General features: G+C 36.9%; 2 protein-coding genes across 3 annotated transcripts in view; one reads left to right on the top strand and one right to left on the bottom strand.

Annotated features, from left to right (window-relative positions):
* The window catches only part of LOC101737713 (uncharacterized), a 232,945-nt gene that overhangs the window by 19,891 nt on the left and 191,083 nt on the right, over positions 1 to 21,971 (bottom strand). The window lies entirely within an intron of this gene.
* The window catches only part of LOC101738381 (heterogeneous nuclear ribonucleoprotein L), a 413,691-nt gene that overhangs the window by 324,712 nt on the left and 67,008 nt on the right, over positions 1 to 21,971 (top strand). For both annotated transcript variants that reach the window (XM_012688329.4, XM_004923677.5), the window contains exons 3-4: positions 1,431 to 1,516; positions 12,489 to 12,585. In XM_012688329.4, the coding sequence (XP_012543783.1) occupies positions 1,431 to 1,516; positions 12,489 to 12,585 (183 nt within the window). The remainder of the gene's footprint in view (positions 1 to 1,430; positions 1,517 to 12,488; positions 12,586 to 21,971) is intronic.

The following is a 21,971-nucleotide window of genomic DNA, read 5'->3' as shown; positions in this document are numbered from 1 at the left end:
GGTCACTACACTAGGGGGTCGCGGGTTCGAATCCCGCCAAAGGAAGATATTTGTATGATAAATATAAATGTCTTTTCCAGGGTTATGGATGTATATTAAATATATGTTTGTGTATAATAAAAACCGTACATTTATATCCGTTATCTGGTACCTGTAACACAAGTTCTTTACGAACTTATCACGGGACCAGTTAACGTGGCGTGATTGTTAGTAAAATATTTATTATTATATGCAAAAAAAAAAAACTATTGTGGTACTTTGTGGTAACTTAGGACAGTCTATTATTTAGTCACTGATCAATGGAGTTCTGATACCTTAGAAGCTACTCCCCCCAAATGTCTCTTCCGTTCTTGAAACAAAGATGACTGATGCAGTCTCCCTTCAAATCGGCATGATTGATTACCTTGCGGCAGAAACAAGGGGACTGGAACAGCCTCTACCCACTACCCACCTGTGATTTCGCGATACACACACGCTACTATATGATGCGTTTTTGATTATCTATTTTTAGCAACGGCTTAATAATTTGAATAAATAAAAAAATACAAAAGTGGGTTGGAACGATCGACACAGAATATTAAATCTAAGACAAGTGAACCCTGCGCGCGCTTCCAGCAAAAGTGATCCGAGGTGGCGTGATGTCCCCGCTGGTCGGTCGGTTGCCCCTCCAGATGACGAGTTGCCCCTCCAGATGACGTCACGAGTCCACGTGAGTGCTCGTCGTCAATGGCTCCGCCCATCGACTTTGACTTAAGAGGAAGTCGCCTCTAATACTATATTAATATATAAATCTACAGTGGTTTTTACGGATGTTCCGTTATAACTACTGAACCATGCATCCGATTGACTTGAAACTTGGTATCCGTGTAGAAAATACATGTACTTAATGGATAGGCTAATATTTATATGAGCGTTGGACTCCCTAATAATAATGACAATAAATAATAATGTTAATTTTAAATGCCCAGCGAAGCGGGCGAGTAGGGCTAGTCTCTTATTAATTTTTGTTCTTAAAATATTGTTGCCTGTCGCCTCTTAGAAGGCGTCGTTGTATTGGCGAAGCTGATGCCGATGATGTTTTTTTATTTTATGGCTTAGTTGGGGGAACGAGTTCACAGCCCACCTGGTGTTAAGTGGTTACTGGAGCCCGTAGACATCGACAAAGTAAATGCGCCACCCACCTTGAGATACCAGTTCTAATGTTCTCAAGTATAGTTACAACGGCTGTCCCACCCTTCAAACCGAAACGCATTACTACTTCACGGCAGAAATACGCAGGGTGGTGGTGCCTACTCGTGCGGACTCACAAGAGTTCCTACCACCAGTAAAAACGTTCTTATAAAGACGTTCTTATATAGGAACTCTCCGCTCTGTTTCTGTGTGAGCGAAGTCGAACATTATTCTAATTGTGTTATTTTCATTTGTTTCAGGACGTAATACACACAATAAGCACCCCGCACGGACAAGTGCAAAGGATCGTCGTCTTCAAGAAGAATGGCGTGCAGGCGATGGTTGAATATCCTTTTCAATATAATGCTAATTGTGTATAAAAACTAATAAACGCGTGTAAGCAACGAGAGATGAGGGTATAATGGTAAAATGAAAAACCTTGTGATAAATTGAATGATGAGCACGTAATGGAAATGAAAGTTTTTGATGGTTGCAAGAGAGAAAGTTGTGGCTGTTTTTATTGATTTGGGCTTCAAAATTTTAGTTTCATTGCATTCAAATGAAGGGTTCCCGTTTCGATAAACGTTTTTCTTAATTGTCAATTGGAAAATAGCGGAATGATAATTTAAATTAATGTTCGTGTTATATCGCATTAAATAAAAAATCGAAGTCTAAATTTCATTTTGAATAACAAAGCATTACAAAGCGTTTTTTGAATGATACGTCATGTCGAGTAAATATCGGCGCGTTATTTAATTTTATGTGCAAATTCGTAACTGTGGTTAATCATTAGACAAGGCGATACGTACTTAAAATTAAAGGCTTCGTCAAACAGAACGCGTAATTAGCGCGCGTCAGAACGTCATACTGACGCCGCGCTATGACGCCGAGATGTGTTGTACTACTGCGGTAATATACCGTCAAACAGAGCCCCAGCGCTATAAGTAAGAAAAGAGCGCGACGCTAAAACGCAGCGCCAAGTACGCGTTCTGTTTGACGAAGCCTTAAGTACAGATTGACCGTGATTTTAATAAAAAGAAACACACGTATGTAATTCTATCACACAGGGTAAACAGAGAAGATATTTTTGGACACATCCAAACGCTAGCCTCCTCACGAACGAACCGTATTTCTACATTCTTCAAAACTGTTCAAAAAGTTATTGCCTTCATCGAAATCTTTAGATGATCGCAATTTATTACACATTAATTATTTTATCATAAACATAGGAAGTTAGCTTCATTCATACTCATAAATCAATCGTGGACATAAAAATTAATCGTGCCTCTAATCTGATTCACATTCATCTTATTATAAAGTAGTCGAAATCAGTGATGGATGTATTTTTTCTTTTCAATTTTTACAAGAATTGAGTTAAAACATTTCTGGCGTTTATCCAAATGCTTAATAAACATAATAGAGGAATAATGATGAATATTTCGTACACTGTAGAATGGATTAATAGATGTTTTTGCGCGATCAGGGGTTGTAGAGATTTTCAATATAATCTTCACTGTCGATCGATCGAGCATATATGGCGTATAGCTTTATATATAACTAGCTGACCCGGCAGACTTCGTAGTGCCTCAATCGATAAAAAAATACCTAAGCTTTTGTACAAAATAAACTTAAAACAAACAAAAGGAATCGTCCGACGGGGGACACATTAAAGGAAAAACAAAATTGTTATTGTTATTTAATTCCGAGCATTTTCATATTTATCTACCTTTTAAACCTTCTCTGGACTTCCGCAAATAATTCAAGACCAAAATTAGCCAAATCGGTCCAGTCTTTCTCGAGTTTTAGCGAAACTAACGAACAGCAATTCATTTTTATATTTTTCACTTTTAAATCAAATGCTCAGCAATCAATAGTCAATAGTTTTTAACCGGTGGTAGGACCGCCCTGTTTGTTTCTGCCGTGAAGCAGTAATGCGTTTCGGTTTGAAGGGTGGGGCAGCCGTTGTAACTATACTGAGATCTTAGAACTTATATCTCAAGGTGGGTGGCGCATTTACGTTGTAGATGTCCATGGGCTCCAGTAACCACTTAACACCAGGTGGGCTGTGAGCTCGTCCACACATCTAAGCAATAAAAAAAAAACGACGAGTAAAAAAAAAAATCTGTTGACAAGCAGGCGAGAAAATTGCATTTATTAATTTTGTTTGCTTACGATTTGTATGTAGATAAACATCCGTGATGAAAATGTTTCTGACGCTCTATTTCAGTTTACACAATATGGACGTTATAAACACACACATTTCAATAAGTTATATTTATTATTTATTCAATCGACACATAGATTGGCCCTCTCGTAGGGAATTGGAACGGGCTATAAAATTAGATTGTATATTTTTCTAACTTTTTTAAAGACGAATTCGTACTGTGAGCGTGGAGTTAAGCGGAGCGATTTTTAGGCAGGAAGAAATCAACGAATACCGTAGAAATGTAATTCTAATCGACACAGAGAGCAAATTGTTTTCCCATAAAAAACAGTCAACTATATATAACTACTCATATAACGTTTTTATCTGTGACGAAATATTGTGCGTTTGCATTTAAATATAAAAAAATTATGTTGATGAAAATTAATCATTGCTGGCCAACCGAGTTTGAGAATCGTCGAAAAATATTGATCTAAACCTAAATAGGGAAACGGTTTAACTGATGTGTTTAATTAAAAACTTATTTTCTACGCAATTAATCGGGTTAATACAATATTATTATAGTTTATATAATTCGGCTTAATCTCGGATTTCTTATTGTTCAGTATTTATTATTATTTACCGGCCGTCTGGTGTAGTGGTAACTGACATGGTCACTACACAAGGGGGTCGCGGGTTCGAATCCCGCCAAGGGAAGATATTTGTATGATAAATATAAATGTCTTTTCCAGGGTTATGGATGTATATTAAATATGTGTATGTGTATAATAAAAAATATTACATTTATTTCCGTTATCTGGTACCTGTAACACAAGTTCTTTACGAACTTATCACGGGACCAGTTAACGTGGCGTGATTGTTAATAAATATTTATTATTATTTATTTATTTATTTATTTCTGACGTTTTGATAACTTTAAAATTTTCTTCGTTACTTTTCTGTGCCCAAGAAAACTGTAAATTGTTTTTATGTATCTATAACCGATATTGGTAACCATTTACCACTTTATTTAACATCAACGAAAAAAGTCTGAAATATAAATAAAAAAACATTCACTTCGTTTTGTTAAGAAGACTCCGCCTTTACCCTATCTTAAATCCGACCTGATTTCGCGAGACGTAAAAATAAATAAAAATAAACAGACACTTGTTACTGCTATTAACGGGGAATGTTTTATTTTTATTTTTCATTGCTAGTATTGGTGATTAAGCTTAAAGCCCGCATGGAGTTAAGTTCTTACAAAAGTCCATAGTTTTCGGACCTCTTGTGAGTCCGCGCGGGTAGGTACCACAATCCTGCCTATTTCTGCCGTGAAGCAGTAACGCGTTTCGGTTTGAAGGGTGGGGCAGCCGTTGTAACTACACTTGAGACCTTAGAACTTATATTTCAAGGTGGGTGGCGCATTTACGTTGTAGATGTCTGTAGGGCTCCAGTAACCACTTAACACCAAGTGGGCTGGGCTCGTACATCCATCTAAACAATAAATAATAATAAAACCTGACTAATAATCGGGTTTCGACATGTTTAGTGTTAATGATTAAATGGCATAACTTATGTCACGTAGTCAAATACTAAAATAGTGGATCAAGTCTAAAGGATGTCACCAACTATCAGTTAGGCCATACACTCGATTAGTTATAAACGGCCATAAAAATGTAGAAGTGTGACGATATCGGCATATCGGATGAGTATCGTAATCATATCGGACACTAAAAAGAAACTTAAAGATTTCATGAAATAAAGTTTTGTAATTTATAGCGTTTTTAAAACTGAACCCGTTAAAACGTTATCAATCTTGAAAGAAAGAAAGAAGAAAGAAAGAAAGAAAGAAATCATTTATTCGCTAAGCATAGTGAAAATTATTTGACATGCGAATTTTAGTGCAGTGCAAGATATTATCTAATATATAAAATTCTCGTGTCACAATGTTCGTTCCCACACTCCTCCGAAACAGCTTGACCGATTCTCATGAAATTTTTTATGCATATTCAGTAAGCCTGAGAATCGGCTACTATCTATTTTTCATACCCCTAAGTGATTAGGGTTGTCCACCCCTAACATATTTTTTTTTATTTGGACATTATTTTTGTTAAAATGAGGTATTATGTGGTTGAATGAGGTTTTGTTATTTTTATTATATATTCCCTCATCGTTCACAGCACTGCAGCACACCTCTTTCACTCATTTACCACATCCTTACACACTTACAATAAGTTAGTTTTTTTTTCTACACTAGAAATTCCCTAGAAATCTTATATATGGCAAAACAATGTTTGCCGGGTCAGCTAGTAATATTATATAATTTACCATTCATTCATCCATAATTCAACCAATAATAAAAAATTCCATTTATTTTCAAAGTTTACTTTGTGTAGATTGCATTTTAGTCTTCCTTCCAAATTTTACAGTAGACGTTGAAATTGTGATATTTCAATTGAGATGAGTTTTTTTATTTATTTACTATCGATGATAAATACGTTACTAGCTGGGACGTCTTGTGATTTTTCAACATTAAAATATTTAGATTTCTTTATGAATCACAGCGTAATAGGTTGAGCTATTTCGATGCGCGCGTGCGGGGAGCAAGACAAGGATTGATTGATCCATTTGAATTACGATTTGTCGTGTCGTTAAATCATTTTTTGAAAATAAATTTTTATTTGATAAAATGAGGTAATCGAAATTTAAGAATATGGATAATGAATAATTGAATTTGATTTTGAGAAACAATGGACAATGGACAATATATCCGTTACGTACGTTTTACCATTGTGTTTGAGCAACTGAACAAATATGTCTTTTGGACCTGCGAAACTGTATCAATAAAGACATTGTCTTACAGAATAAGCAAGGTGAAATAAATCAGAAAATTCTAAAGGAAAATTTTGAACTTAAGAAATAACACACATATGTAATTAATAATTGATATTCTGTCGATGATTTTCTTTGAAATTTCCACAGAATTATAAATACCAGCTACTTCCATTTGACTCCATACAAAAGAAAGCCGTTCGGGTTGTCGATAATACCATTCTCACGGATCGTTTGGAACTTCTGGGTCTTCGGAGGGACTTCGGTTCCCTCTGTATTTCGTACCGTATGCTCCATGGGGAGTGCTCTAAGGAATTTTCTGAGATGATACCATCATCTCGTTTTTGACATCGCACCGCCCGCCACCGGAATAGAGTTCATCCATATTACCTGGAGCCAATGTGTTCATCCACAGTGTGTTTCCAGAGATCATATTTGCCACGAACCATCCGGTTTTGGAATGAGCGGTGTTTTCTGAGCACTATGACCTGTCCTTCTACAAACGAGGCTTGTGGAGATTATTAAGCGGTAAGCAGCGGCTTGGCCCTGCCGCTGGCGTTGCTGACGTCCATGAGCGACGTTAACCACTTACCTTCAAGGGGACCGTATGCTCGCCTACTCGAGCAATAAAAAAACAGAATATATTCATTTTTAGTAATCGTAAACACGAAGCACGATATATCGTATCCCAAACGCATAACACATTCTAACCTCGTTCTAAATCGTACGAACTATTAATAATAGTAGTACAAATAAATACGGTACCGATATTAAAATCTCGTTGATTTACGATTAAAATAGTTTTGTCGGTGAATAATCGTTTGGTTGAGTTATAAGAGGCACACGTGGCTGACTGCGTGCGTGCGTAATACAGATCGAAATGAGCGTGTGGTAAGTAAGAGTGGGGGATTATATAGGAAGGAGGCAGTAGCGGTAGGCAGCGGCTTGGCTCTGCCCCTGGCATTGCTGAAGTCCATGAGCGACGGTAACCACTCACCATCATGTGGGAAAAAGGAGATTCGAACTTATTAGTAGGGAAAAAATTGATACCTCTAAGCCAAGGGAGCAGCTGACGACTCATTATGGCACCGAAATGAAGATATAAATATATGTCGCAATCCTTCGAGGTGCAGGGGGCAATGAAATATCCTCCAACGAAGATAACGTTCGACACGCAAACTAGCCCATAGACACAGCCCACTGAGTTTCTCGCCGGATCTTCTCAGTGGGTCGCGATTCCGATCCGGTAGTAGATTCAGCAAAGCGCTGGTCTTGCTAGGGGTAGTGTTGGCAATTCTCTCAGATTGAGCCCGTGAGCTCACTACCCGTCCGCGCGAAGTTGGAATAGCACCTTAGATGCATCAATAATACCAACGATTAGGCAAGTTAAAAAAAAATCTCCTCAAGGAATTCCTCCCGTTTTCGATATTGAGGAGGCCCGTTCACACGTGCACTTCTGTTGGCCATCTGTCTAGACCTCACATATATACGAAGGTAACAAAAAAGAGACAAATATACTCGAAATTCTTTTCTAGTAATTTATTTACGACTAGCGACCCGCCTTCGCTTCGCTTCGGAAACATTAAATTTTATTATTGATAGGCGAGTCACGCCATGTTGCGTGCGGTACTACAATAACTGCAGGTGACGCCGCGGGCGAAGCCAATCTAAAAAAGTAAAAAAAAGCCTAAGTTAATCCTTATATCATCAGCTACCTATTAATGAAAGTCTCATCAAAATCGGTCCAGCCGTTCCAGAGATTAGCCGGAACAAACAGACAAACAGACAGACAGACAAAAATTGTAAAAAATGTTATTTTGGTGTATGTACCGTATATATATTCATATGCATGTAGTAAAAAGTGGTTATTTCAATATTACGAACAGACACTCTAATTTTATTTATATGTATAGATAGGTCGTTGAGATACATTTTGTTTTTGATTGAATTAGTATTTAGTGGTTTCTTGTAACTGTGAGAAGCGCTCCACAGAGAGCACTTAATTACACATTTTTAACATAATATTTCTATATAACTGTGGTTCGAAAATCAAAATAAATAAATACAGCTTAATATAATAGGGAGTGGACGGAATTTAAATTGAGAAACATCTTTGAAGTTAATAAATTCAAAACATTTTTAAATTAAAGAATTCAAAGCCATATTCGACACATAACTTATATAATAAAAACGTGTAAAAAGAAATCCAGAGAAACTTTGAAGTGAAAATAGCAAAATGAAATTTTCAAAGCCACTCTTGAAGCGAGTAAGAAATTTTATCAAAAGAAAATGAAACTCTTAAACGAATCACGGTAAGTCCTGTAAAAACGAGATCGTTACGAACAAAAGTGAAGAGATAACGCAGTCAGTCTGTCGTGGATCGTGGAGCTCCTACATATCTGCGTTCATTCGATATTGTACAAAGAACGAACGAATATCTTAAGTTTTACTGTTGACTAGCTGACCCGGCAGACTTCGTAGTGCCTTAATCGATAAATAAAAGACACATCAAGGGGACACATCAAAGGAAAAACATTTTTTTTTTTTTTAATATTAGTTTTTTTTTTTATATTAGGTTTTTTAAATATTCATTTTTACAATAAGTAATTATAACATAAGAATTATTACAATATTGAAATGCCCGGAACGAGCAACTCATTCCCACTTTGTGCAATCTTCTAGATAATCATTGACTTTATAGTAAGCTTTATTGCACAGATGTTCTTTAATAGTTTTCTTAAACCTATGTATATGTAGGTTCTGAACATCTTGTGGGATTTTGTTGTACAGGCGCACTACCTTTTAAACCTTCCCTGGACTTCCACAAATAATTCAAGACCAAAATAAGCCGAATCGGTCCAGCCGTTCTCGAGTTTTAGCGAGACTAACGAACAGCAATTCATTTTTATTCATAGATTCCTATATTTCGAACACAGAACGGAACATCTTTATCAATTAGATGATCCGTCAAGGGCTGTCGTCACTCTTGTCACCACTTCAACCTTCAAGGTAGCTTTTGAAATCAAATCAATTTTGATGGAGAGAACATTGCCTCACTTCGCAAATATCGAAACTAATGTAGATTATAATCGAATTCGGTATCCATGAATAGATTTCTAAAAACTAATCTATGGAAAATTAGGTTTTAAGTGTTTAGCAGTTTAAAAAAAAAAAAAAAAAGCACTTTCGTAAATATGCAAAATTTCTTCTATAGCGATGTAAAGTTGAGTTGTTTTAAGTTGGTTCATTGGAATTTGAGAAAAATCTAATAATTTTAAAGCAAGAAATAATATATCAACAAAGTATTTAGTTTCATTGTAAATAAAACTATTCGGGTGCTGAATATACAAAATACAAATATTTCATTACTCTCGTTGTTAATAATAGCTATGAACATGATCACTAATTATAATTACTAGAGGTCCCGCAGTAGTCAAAATTCGACTATAATTAATTGGAATTGTAAGTTTGTACACTATTATGATTGTATTCTATACTTCTATAATCACAAATTTCGCCAAGACTACACTATAAAAAATATTAATAAAGACAAACAATATTTAATCTCAATTTGACAACAGACGTCAAGAACAAAAGTTTGACAATAAATAGTATGCATGCGTGTGTGCGTCAAATACATAGTATGTAGTGTGTGTTATGTTTTCTTTATTAATTTAATGTATCTTTTATGCATTATTTTAAAAAAATATTAGCATTGTGCACTTCTTCTCTATATTCTGTATAAGTATGGAAAATTTCATACTCCTCCGTCCGCGCAAATTTCGTAAAAAGGTATACAAAGTTTTTGCTTCACGTATTAATATATAGATATTAAAATTTATTATACAAAACAACTAAAGAAGATCTTAATAAATTATTGTATTTGTTCGATTTTAGGATTTAAATTTTGAAATCTCCCGCCAACTTGCCGGGTACTCGTGCGATCAACTAAGCGCGACACTAGCGCCGCGCGTTGCTGCAGTGTGTACAACGTCTGAATAAAGTCAGTCGTAAAATCATTAGCAGAGTTGGCGCTAAATCAGTATTCCCTTAAAAACTTAAAAATCAAATAAGACTGAGCTATATCGTACAGTGTTATCTTCGCGTCGAACTCGTCGTTTGCGACGAAGGGCTCGGCGAGTAAATTAACCCACAGACACAGCCCACTGAGTTTCTCGCCGGATCTTCTCAGGGGGTCGCGTTTCCGACCCGGTGGTAGTTTCTGCAAAGCACTGCTCCTGCTAGGGTTAATGTTAGCATAGTCGTTAGACTTGAGCTCACCTATTTGTTAGGTTATGCTGACATAGCCTATATCAGCCATATCAGCTTGAGTAGAAACAAAAAGCAGTGTTATATCATCGGTCCTTAAGAAGCAAGCAAAATTACAATCTAATCCGGCGCATTGAAGTGGGATATAAACACGCTATAAGATTCCCGGTGCCCTACATGCAAGCGAAACTAACAAAAACCGTGTTAAAGATACGTTAGATTAACGCTGTCCGCTCGTTAATGTGTTACACCAGTTTTTTGAGTTGGATATCGGAATATGAAAATGTTTTTACGCGACTAAGTTTGAGTGTCATCAAGATTATTCAGTCACCCCTCACTGTTGAAATGCTACTTCCTTGTGCGCCTTAACGATTTCGGGTTACGACGCGATGACGAACAAAGCGTTTTTTGGATTTATTTATTAATTTCTTATAAAGTTTATTTTAAATGCTAGTTTTCATCATACCACTCTTTTTCTTAGTACTTATAACGTCAGATTTAATAAACTCAACGTCGTAATCTTTATCTGAGCCATTGTTGAGTTTTCTATAAAATACTAATTTAATATAACGTATTTGTCGTTGAAAACGCTAATCGCTCCGCTTATGTCTAGAATCGTGAATTATTTACATTAATTGTAAATGCCGTATAAATGGATGTAAGATCAATCAAAACAATAAATAAGGATCATCTAAAGTTTCTAAAGAATTATACACACCCGCTACCCGCTCCGTACATGACGCGCAACTACCTTAAAACGCAAACGCCACTGGATATCTCCATCCGAAAAACTCGGAACTAATTTGAATAAAAATCCCTTTTTGCAAAAGAAAACGTATAGGCGATATTTAATTAGGGTATTATAAACTTTACTCTTCCTTCTCTGTGTATCTTTTGAGATAGATTCAATCATTTTTAACTTGATTTTCAATGATTTAAATATAGAATTGTTTTTTGTTTTGGTAAAATTGAAAAAGTGTTAGGATTAATTTCAATTAATTATGTGTGTTTTTTTTTAAATCATGAAGCTTATCTTTAGGGAGAGTGGAAGTATGTTATGCGAAGCTTTCACCTGTTGATGCGGATGGATGGACGAGCTTTTTGTGTACCTCTTGTGTACTTGTGGTATATAGATTTATATATCATATAAGTTGTGCTCTAAAGGGTTAAACGTCCGATATCAACTGATTTCATGAGGGAATAACACACCGCGTAATGAAAATCAAAAACCATTAAAAATCGTAAATTTACCCATCTCCCTATTTATTTATACCATACACATTGTGTAATATACTCTAATTGTTATTGATATTATGATTAGATGATAGATTAATCTTTTTATTTTGACTTGATGTCTCAAGGTACATCTCAATGTACATCATTATTAGTGTACCGATGTAAAACTGAGAAATAAGATACTTTAATCCGTTAACATAAGACACAGGAAACATCTGTAAATCCACCGAGTTTCTCGTCGGATCTTTTTAATGGTTCGCGATTGCAATCCGGTGGTAGATTCTGCGAAGCACTGCTCTTGGTAGGGCCAGTGTTAGCACACTTTTTCAAGTTGAGTCCGTGAGCTCACCTACTAGTCACAGCGCATCTTTTTTTTTTATTGCCTTTGTAGGCAGATGAGCATAGGGCCCAACTAATGGTGAGTGGTTACCATCGCCCATGGACTTCTGCAATGCCGGAGGCAGAGTCAAGCCGCTGCCTACCGTTAAGTACTCTCCACAAGCCTCATTTGAAGAAGGACATGTCATAGCGCTCGGGAAACACCGTGGAGGGGAGCTCATTCCATAGCCGGATGGTACGTGGCAAAAAAGACCTCTGGAAACGCACCGTGGATGATCGCAGTGGCTCCAGGTAGTATGGATGAACTCTACTCCGGTGGCGGGCGGTGCGATGGTATAAACGAGATGACGGTGTCATCTCGAACAATTCCTCAGAGCAGGTATCTGGAATAGCCCCTTAGACTGTCAGCGAATAGGTTGGGAAATAAAAGAAAGAATGTCTGTGTGTATGTGTGTGTGTACGTTGACGATGAAATGAATTCCTTAACTCGTGGTCACAAGTTTGAAAGCGTGGAATCAGCGACGAGAGCAAAAGAAGCACTACACGGCTGCGACATATACTCGGGATGCTGCACACTCAAAATTGAATTCGCTAAGGTGAGTACCAAAAAATATTTATATTATATTATATTGAACTACTATAGCTTTTGCCCGCGATTGCATTTTATGTGTTTTTTTATTGCTTAGATGGGTGGACGAGCTCACAGCCCACCTGGTGTTAAGTGGTTACCGGAGCCCATAGACATTTACAACGTAAATGCCGCCACCCACCTTGAGATTTAAGGTCTAAGGTCTCAGTATAATTGCAACGGCTACCCCACCCTACAAATCGAAACGCATTACTGCTTCACGGCCGAAATAGGCGGGGTGGTGGTACCTACCCGTGCGGACTCACAAGACGTTCTACCACCAGTAAAATTAGGTTTAAATTAGGCTCACCAGTTTCACATACGTGAATATGGAACAAGCAACATGTAACTTACAAATACAGTATGAATATAAATAACAGATATTTCCCGCGGCGCCGGCGCACAGTGGGTCGATACTATGATTTGAGTGACTTAGGGACCAACTTAATTTTTTAACAATTTTTTTTACGTAGATAGATAGAGCTCGTTAATCTCAATAATAATTGTTTTGGGCAAAAATTACAAAAACTTTATAGTTTGGTCAGAAAAATGTGTTTTGTGATTTTTTTGTATGGCGCGGGTCACATTGAATTAAATTCCTGCTAAGTACCGTGAGGTCCCGCTTTGAAACTTTATTTTTCTTACACCTTGTCTAGTCTACTATCATTTGATGCTTTGAACATGTGCATAAAGTTGCAACTCTGCCAAATAAATGGATCGAAAAAAATGAATAAATACATAGAATAAAAATCTTTATTTTTATTTTCGTAAGTGCTTTTAATTTAAATTTGATATGGATTAGTAAGTACAAGCACGCAACAATACCTATAATTACATAATACCTAACAAAAATTCATTTAGTAGGTCTTAATTAATCAATCTCTCTAAGTATTATATATTTTGCTTCACCATTCGATCTTTAGATAAGAAGCCAAAAGAAGATTGTGTAAAATATCCTCATTAGTCGGCAGTCTACTTATCTTTCTAAAATAACAACTCTCTGTATATTTCCGAAAATCTTTATTGCGAGCTTCCGCTGCCTCTTCCGACAGTTTACCTATAGGAATGGCACGAAAGGCAAAGCTTTTTATTATTGTATATCACTGCCATGTGCCAACAATTTATGGATACTGGAAGGCATATAATACTAGGGATATGAATTAATATACAATTCTGCAGTATATCTACAAAACTCGGAAAAATTGGAAAGATCCACGCGCTCTCCAGATGCAACAGTCTGAAGAATCACGTGAAACCTCTCTATTAAATCTTTACGTATTCCTGTTATGCGGGCTGTTCCTTCTGCATTCCTGAAAAATCTTCTGGCAGTATTGCCATCATTGGTTGTTCCTACTTCTTGCTTGACAACATCTATAAGTAAACCGTATTCCTTTTTAAACGCTTAAGGTATTTCTTTCTGATTGATATTTTTTCTTAGTCATCGCCCCTTGCAACTCCATTTCTTGAAGTCCAAACGATTAGACGCAAACAAAAAAATGTCTTTTAAAAAATAATCTCACAGGAAACTACATAGGATGAAAAAAAAGTGAAGTAATAAAATTATATTTACCGATATGAAGTAAGCACTCCATGCGTCTTATCCAGGCATGTAAAGATGGCATTCCATACTGGAATAATTCTTCATTATTTTCTCTTTGATAAGCAAGTGACTTCAAAAAAGTCTGACGGTTTTGCTTTGCAAATATCACAGACAGCAGAAAATGTTTCTGAAAAATATGAGGTTATTTTGCTGTCTATCATCGTCATGTGCAATTGATGCTTAACTTCAACTTGTTTGATTTTTGATGGCTGAAGTCTTTCTATTTCTTCTGTTATGCTAGCTTTTATAATTGCCACTGTTGACTGCGTTTCTTTTATAAATTTAAACATTATTGGACGGCAACAAAAAGTTGATGAGGGTAGGTCGTTTTCCCAAACAATTGTTCCATCAAATTTCTGAAGCCTTATAGGAACTAGACTGGTCAAGAAAATAGATGAATCACCAAACTCTGTTTCAGTCTTTTGTTTATAATTACTTTGACCTGGGGCTCTATCAAAGCCTATTTGCTTATAAGCAGTAGCTCTCTTGCCGAGTCCAAATCCGAAGTAATCACATTTAAAAGCCTATATACCGCCAAGCTTAGTAATGCTTGCATTTTAATAGCAGCTCGTTCTTCATTAATAATTACCTCGTCTTTCCCTGTATAACATTTGGTTTTTTCTTGCTTAATTTTATGTTAAGAAGGGCATAAATCGGACCCATTTTCACTTGCTGCTTCTCTTAGATTTATATACTGCCCCTTACTTAATTTAAGTGAAACTAATAGTGCCTTATCGGGAGAATATGTACTACTTTTCACTTTACTTGTACTTAAACACTCCTTATCTTTTTCTAGATCTTCGGGGTGATTTGACAAATGGTTCATTATTTCTCCTACATCTTCATTTCCAGTGTTTCTCAAACTAGCAACTGTAGTAGCTTTCATTTAATCCGGAGATAACGAAAGCGATTGGTAAATTTGTTCAATGTGCCTGGATCCCAATTCTTCAAAAGGTTTTCGAGGTGTAAAAGTAGATGTCGAGGCTTCTGTAGTACATTAGAGCGTGGTACATTTTCAACATCTTCAGTATTAGAAATCTCGAGCTTTTCCTGTACAGTGTTGATATCTTCAGGTATCATGCCTTCGGGCCAGTTTATTGCACATTCGAACTAATCACATTTTTTTCTTATAAACTGTGCTAACATGCTACTACTTCGTTTCCATATTGCACTTATATTTGAACAAAAGTGCGTACAGAATTTTTGGGCTCAACACTTTTCTCTTCGGTCACGTTCATTTGATTTTGTAGGAATTGAAAGTTTTTTATTATCAGACAGTGACTGTAGTTGCTCTCTTAAAATCATAAATAATCCTAAATTGTTAATAAAATTATCAATTATGACGGAAAAAGGAAGATCACGACGACAATCACAAGATGTTAGTAGTAGTACGAATAAACGAACACTAGTTAGTATATAATAAATATGGTCACTTTATACTTCCAGAGAGACACAAATGTTTACTATATTTTCTACTACCCAGTAATGGCTGCTTAACTAATTATCCTCAGTAACTAATGTTAACTATCCTAATAATTACAGAGATTGATTAATTAGAGACCTACTAAATGTATTTTTGTTAGGTATTATGTAATTATGGGTATTGTTGCGTGCTTGTACTTACTAATCCATATCAAATTTAACTTAAAAGCACTTACGAAAATAAAAATAAAGGTTTTTATTCTATGTATTTATTCATTTTTTTCGATCCATTTATTTGGCAGAGTTGCAACTTTATGCACATGTTCAAAGCATCAAATGATAGTAGACTAGACAAGGTGTAAGAAAAATAAAGTTTCAAAGCGGGACCTCACGGTACTTAGCAGGAATTTAATTTAATGTGACCCGCTCCATACAAAAAAATCACAAAACACATTTTTCTGACCAAACTATAAAGTTTTTGTAATTTTTGCCCAAAACAATTATTATTGAGATTAACGAGCTCTATCTATCTACGTAAAGAAAAATCTTAAAAAACAAAATTGGTCCCTAAGTCACTAAAATCATAGTATCGACCCACTGTGCGGCGTGCTCCCCGCGGTATTCGCTCGGAGTGAGAAGTAGTAACTCATGTCCTATTCTGTGCTTTGAAGATAGCGCCATGTTTTATTGAATGCCGTTCTGTAAGATTAGCTATTATTGAATCGGTCGGAAATGTCGGAAAACATTTTTTATTTATTTATTGTAAAGACGGGTGAACGAGTTCACGGCCCGCTTGGTGTTAAGTGGTCACCCGAGACAATAGATGTCAATCACGTCAATGCCACATCCCCCCTTCCCCCAAATCGAAATGCAATACTGCTTCACGGCATAAAAAGGCAGGGTGGTGGTACCTACCAGTGTGGACGCACAAGACGTCCTACCACCAGTAAATGGTTTATCTATGAGCGATGACACCCAGTGGATGGGCGAAAACTTTCTTCAAACTATGATTAGTATCATACTAGTAGCAGAAACTATTAATTTGCAATCCTACGGGAATGTTCTGTTCGCGAAATCAGTAGATTCGTTTTGGTATCTTCAACATTTTACGTAATTGCGACGCGGATGTATCGACTTTAGGTATTTCTGATCAGATGCAAGCTAGTCTTTTTCTTTATTGCTCAGATGGGTGGACGAGCTCACAGCTCACCTGCGGTTAAGTGGTTACTGGAGCCCATAGACATCCACAACGTAAATGCGCCACCCACCTTGAGATATAAGTTCTAAGGTCTCAAGTATAGTTACAACGGCTGCCCCGCCCTTCAAACCGAAACGCATTACTGCTTCACGCCAGAAATAGGCAGCGTGGTGGTACTGTTACGGGGTGGGTCCAGGAGCTCTTTTTAAAAAAGGACACGGTGACTGGCACGGAGTTTATTTTATTAAAGAAGTAGTACAAATGATGTGTGTTTCCGCTACTCAAGCCAAATCTGTTCTGCCGCGCTTTTGCAATATATCGTCTTTATATAGAGACAATGCATTCAAGAATGCTTTAGTCTGCATTATTATTTATATTACGTTATTGTTGAGGGGCATATGTAACAGTACCTACCCGCGCGGACTCACAAGAGGTCCTACCACCAGTCTTCCAGCGATGATAATGGAAGACAAGCAAGACCCTCTGTTTGATTCGTAAATAATAATAACTTTATGACGAATTATACCGAGCGAATTGTGCCGACTTATACCAGAGCGTGGGTTCGTTTGCATGGCCTTTATCCGATCGAGCCTAAAAATTTAATGTGGGGGGTAGCTGTCATTATAGATGAGTAAATTTTAATGATACTGTTACGCGCTGGGGTTCGGGATAAATAAAAATTTTACTAAAGTACAACTTAAAAACTGTATTCAACACTTAGAACACTTAAAACACTCAACAAACACTTTAAAAAACTCAATTCGCGAGTTCCACGAAGTTAACTTCCAAGTTAACTAATCTCGATACGTTAAATAAATAACGATAGTGCTGAAGATAACCGATTACCGTGCAAAGTTATTAGCATTAATAATATTTGATAACAAATTATCTAACTGGTTAAACTGGTTATTCGAAAGTATTGTTAGTGTTACGCGCTAGGGTTCGGAATAAATAAATGTTCCATCAAAGTACAACTTAAAACTCTATTTATCATAAACACTTTAAAATTCTCAATTCGCTTCTTCCGCTTCGCTTCGGGTGACCCGTTTGCTGTTTCGCTTCGTGTAGTTCCGATTACTGACTGATTGCGTGCCATCTCTAAAACGCTTTTATAGTTCATACCTCATCCCTAGAATTATCGAGAATATTCCACACATTTCTAGTATTGTGTTTCCGCTATCTGACAATAGATGGCGTTGTACTTCTCGAGCGTTCTAAGCGTTACTAGGTCCTTCGATATTCGTTCGACTATTCGGCGATAGATGGCGTTACTCTTACCGGCGTAACAATACAATACCTACTATCATGTTACATAAGATAGCGCTCGAAGCATTTTCACAAATAACTTATAATGAAAGATATGGCTTAAAATTCGCAGCGTAAAAATCTTGCTCGGATATCATTGTCATCTTATCGAATTTTGAACATGAAAAGATCGATCGCGCAGAGTTAATTTACAGATAATCTTATGGTTTTAGTAAGTAACTCGACGCGCGAACAAACAAATCATACCAAGAATGGCACTTAACGTCCGTTGGCAACGGTATCGTGTTACAGAAAGACGGATCGTTTTTATAATACAATATCTAACGGAGTTTCGCTATTCAAGTGCATTTAATGGTTTTTAGGTCCTTTTTAGTAGTAGTACGTGTTTTTTTTATTGCTTATACTGTTGCTGTTAAGTGGTTACTGGAGTCCATAGACACCTACAACGTAAATCCGCCACCCACGTTGAGATATAAGTTCTAAGGTCTCTCGTCTCTAGTATAGTTACAACGGCTGCCCCACCCTTCAAACCGTAACGGATTACTGCTTCACGGCAGAAATAGGTAGGATGGTGGTACACACCCGTGCATACTCACAAGAGGTCCTACCACCAGTATTTCTAAGCTATTATCGCCAAAATAGTGAACAATGAATACGAGAAGAGGAAAGATTGATTTTTTTGTATTATTACGTTCTTTTTGCTGTCATGATCAGTTTTGTATAAAAGAAAATTCAAAAATGTTTGTGTGTGCAAGTCAAGTCACACACGGTAAAAGTGAAACTTATAAAAAATAAAAATAATCGCAAGGGTCAACCACTCCGCAGTGTAATGGGGGAACCGCCTGCATGATCACGGTATCCCTACGGCAGATAGGTATGATTTAGCAAGAGAAATACGAGAACGTCTATCAACTGTGTAACGTCTCGTCACCGCGATTCAGGAATTGTTGAATTTACGTGCAGCGACATCTGTTGATAACAAACTAAATAGAAATAAAAGTATCTCAGGGCGCTCCGAGAGCCACGACAGCGTGCACGGACGTCGTAAACACACTGAACTAGTCGGGGACGCGAGACCGTGTGGAGCGCTTCGTGATTTGTCGGCGCCGCTCGGAGCCGCTTCGGCAAGCCAATCGCGGCACACTTATTTTTTCGTTTCGTTTCATTTCGTTTCATCGAGTTTGAAATCACAACGATTCTAAAGAAGCTTCACTTCAGTAAGATCAATAATAACGATTCCCGAAGCGAATCGAGAGCGGGTCGATAGTTTACTATAATTTACACATACTGTAAATATAATCTAATTTGCAAAAAAGCTGAAAACGTTTCTCTGTTATCTCGTCAAGACCAATGTAACTCGGAGTGTCGTGTCAGCGCGAGCGAACGTGGAACAATTTAAAACCGTTATGATTAATGTTACGAAAATACATCCGACGGGTTCATGAAACAAATCTCTTTGTATTCGCGACAAAAGCGTTTTTAGTATAATTGCGAATAGGCTAGCTGGTCTTTTAAATAAATAAAAATGGTTATTGTATTACGCTCTTATTGTCTGAACAAGAGGGGACAGTTTTCAATAACGAAGATAAGTTGAAACAGTCGGATTCAAGTTCTATTATTGCACCAGATGGGCAGATTATATTTTATACCGATAATGCAATTATCTTTAAAGACACCAAGACGCCACCGGAACGCACGGGTAGGTACCACCACCCTGCCCATTTCTGCCGTGAAGCAGTAATGCGTTTCGGTTTGAAGGGTGAGGTAGCCGTTGTAACTATACTGAGACCTTGGAACTTATATCTCAAGGTGGGTGGCGCATTTACGTTGTAGATGTCTTTGGGCTCCAGTAACCACTTGACAGCAGGCGGACCGTGTGCTCGTTCACACGTCTAAGCAATATTAAAGTTTAAATAGTAGATCATCACCCTGTACATTTGTAATGTTCAAGCGAGCAATGTAAAGAAAAGTAAAAATAGATAATAGACCACCCTATATATTTTTAATTGTACTAGTAATGTCCAAGCGATGATTGAACATTCCCGATCCTGCGAACAGAATGGAAAGCAGTCGACGTCGTCCAAAACACGTCATTTCGGATCCTCCCGATCCACTAACTTTGCTTTTAGGTACCTCAAGCACCGGTCATCGTCCTCGTCGAACCCGTCGCTTGCAACGAAGGGCTCGACGAGCGAAGTAACCCATAGACACAGCCCACTGAGTTTCTCGCCGGATCTTCTCAGTGGGTCGCGTTTCCGATCCGGTGGTAGATTCTGCGAAGCACTGCTCTAGCTAGGGTCAGTGTTAGCATCACTTCGGTTTGAGCCCCGTGAGCTCACCTCCTAGTTAACGTTACGCTGAAATAGCCTCTCAAGGCTATCAGCTTAAGTAGGAAAAAAAAGTAATCATCCCCCTGTACATTAGTAATGTTCAAGCGAGCAATGTAAAGAAAAGTAAAAATAGATAATAGACCACCCTATATATTTTTAATTGTACTTAATAATGTCCAAGCGATGATTGAACGCGTTTAAAACAAGTATTCAATCAGCACAATGGTCTGCTAACGATTCCATTGTGAGAGCTTTTGTAATTGTCCGCTTAAAAAGCTCACGTGAGAGAAACGAACGCGCGACGTTCCGTAATGAACCAGACAAAGGTACTGAAGAATGAATTCTGTTTTGCAGTGATGCAAAATCATTCGATCGCTAAACGAATCGCTGTGAACCGTGAGCCTCGTACACTGGATTGTGCTCAGCCCCGCTCATCATACAATACGTTTATTTATATTAACTAGTGATCCCGCAGTAGTCGAAATTCAACTATAATTAACAGAAATTCTAAGGTTGAACATTATTATGGTTCAATTGTCAAAAACTATTATACTTCTATAATCACAGATCTCGCCAAGACTACACTGTAGACAAATAATATTAAAGATAAACAATACTAATCTATTTTCAATTTGACCACAGACTTTAAGCAATAACAAAAGTTTGACAATAAACATAGAGTATAAATAATATGTGTGTGTGTCAAATACATTGTTTGTAATGTTTTTTTTTATTGATTTAATGTATTTTTTAGGCATAATTTAAAAAAATATTAACATTCTGCACTCCTTCTCTATATTCTCTATAAGCGTGGGAAATTTCATACTCCTCCGTCCGCGCAATTTTCGTAAAAAGGGATACAAAGTTTTTCCTTCACGTATTAATAAATAGATTATTAGTTGAGCGCATTTATCTATGATCGTGAATTTAAGGGGAATCGCACTAGGTACTTCAAGTCGCTTTTTCATAAAATACCTACTCACGACACGTATATTAATAACTTGATATAGGGAATGGTAATCGGAAATACTGTGGTGGTTTTCGACATACGTCAAAGCATGCCAAACCGTCAAGTAAACTTTTTTTTAAGGGATTTTATGACCTGGTAACTAAGACCTTTTAGGTCAAGTCTTATTTTAATTTTAATGAAACTTTTTTGTATAAAAAATGATATTATGTAATGAAATGATATTGATGAATATGAAACACGGCATGAAATGAAATCGAAATGAAAATGAAATTAAATGAGATGAGATGATATGATGTGGGATGAAGTATAATCTCAGTAAAATGGTGGTCATTTACTGAGACTTTTTCAATGGACGTTTTGGAGGATGCCGATAAGTTCCCACATTTGTGCACTTTCAGATACTAAACAGTTAATAAACCACCGTTATTACACATTTAAATCTAAAGAAACAGTAAATAGACAAAATAAAACAAATCACACAACTTCACTCCTCGCGTTCCCGCCAAAAAGTCCGTCAAGTAAACACAACCTGTTTAACATGGAGTTCGCATTACATTGCTCGGGAATT

The sequence above is a fragment of the Bombyx mori genome, chromosome 24 (genome assembly GCF_030269925.1).
Source record: "Bombyx mori chromosome 24, ASM3026992v2".
Taxonomy (NCBI): Eukaryota; Metazoa; Arthropoda; class Insecta; order Lepidoptera; family Bombycidae; genus Bombyx; species Bombyx mori.
This window is presented reverse-complemented; position numbering and strand designations above follow the sequence as displayed.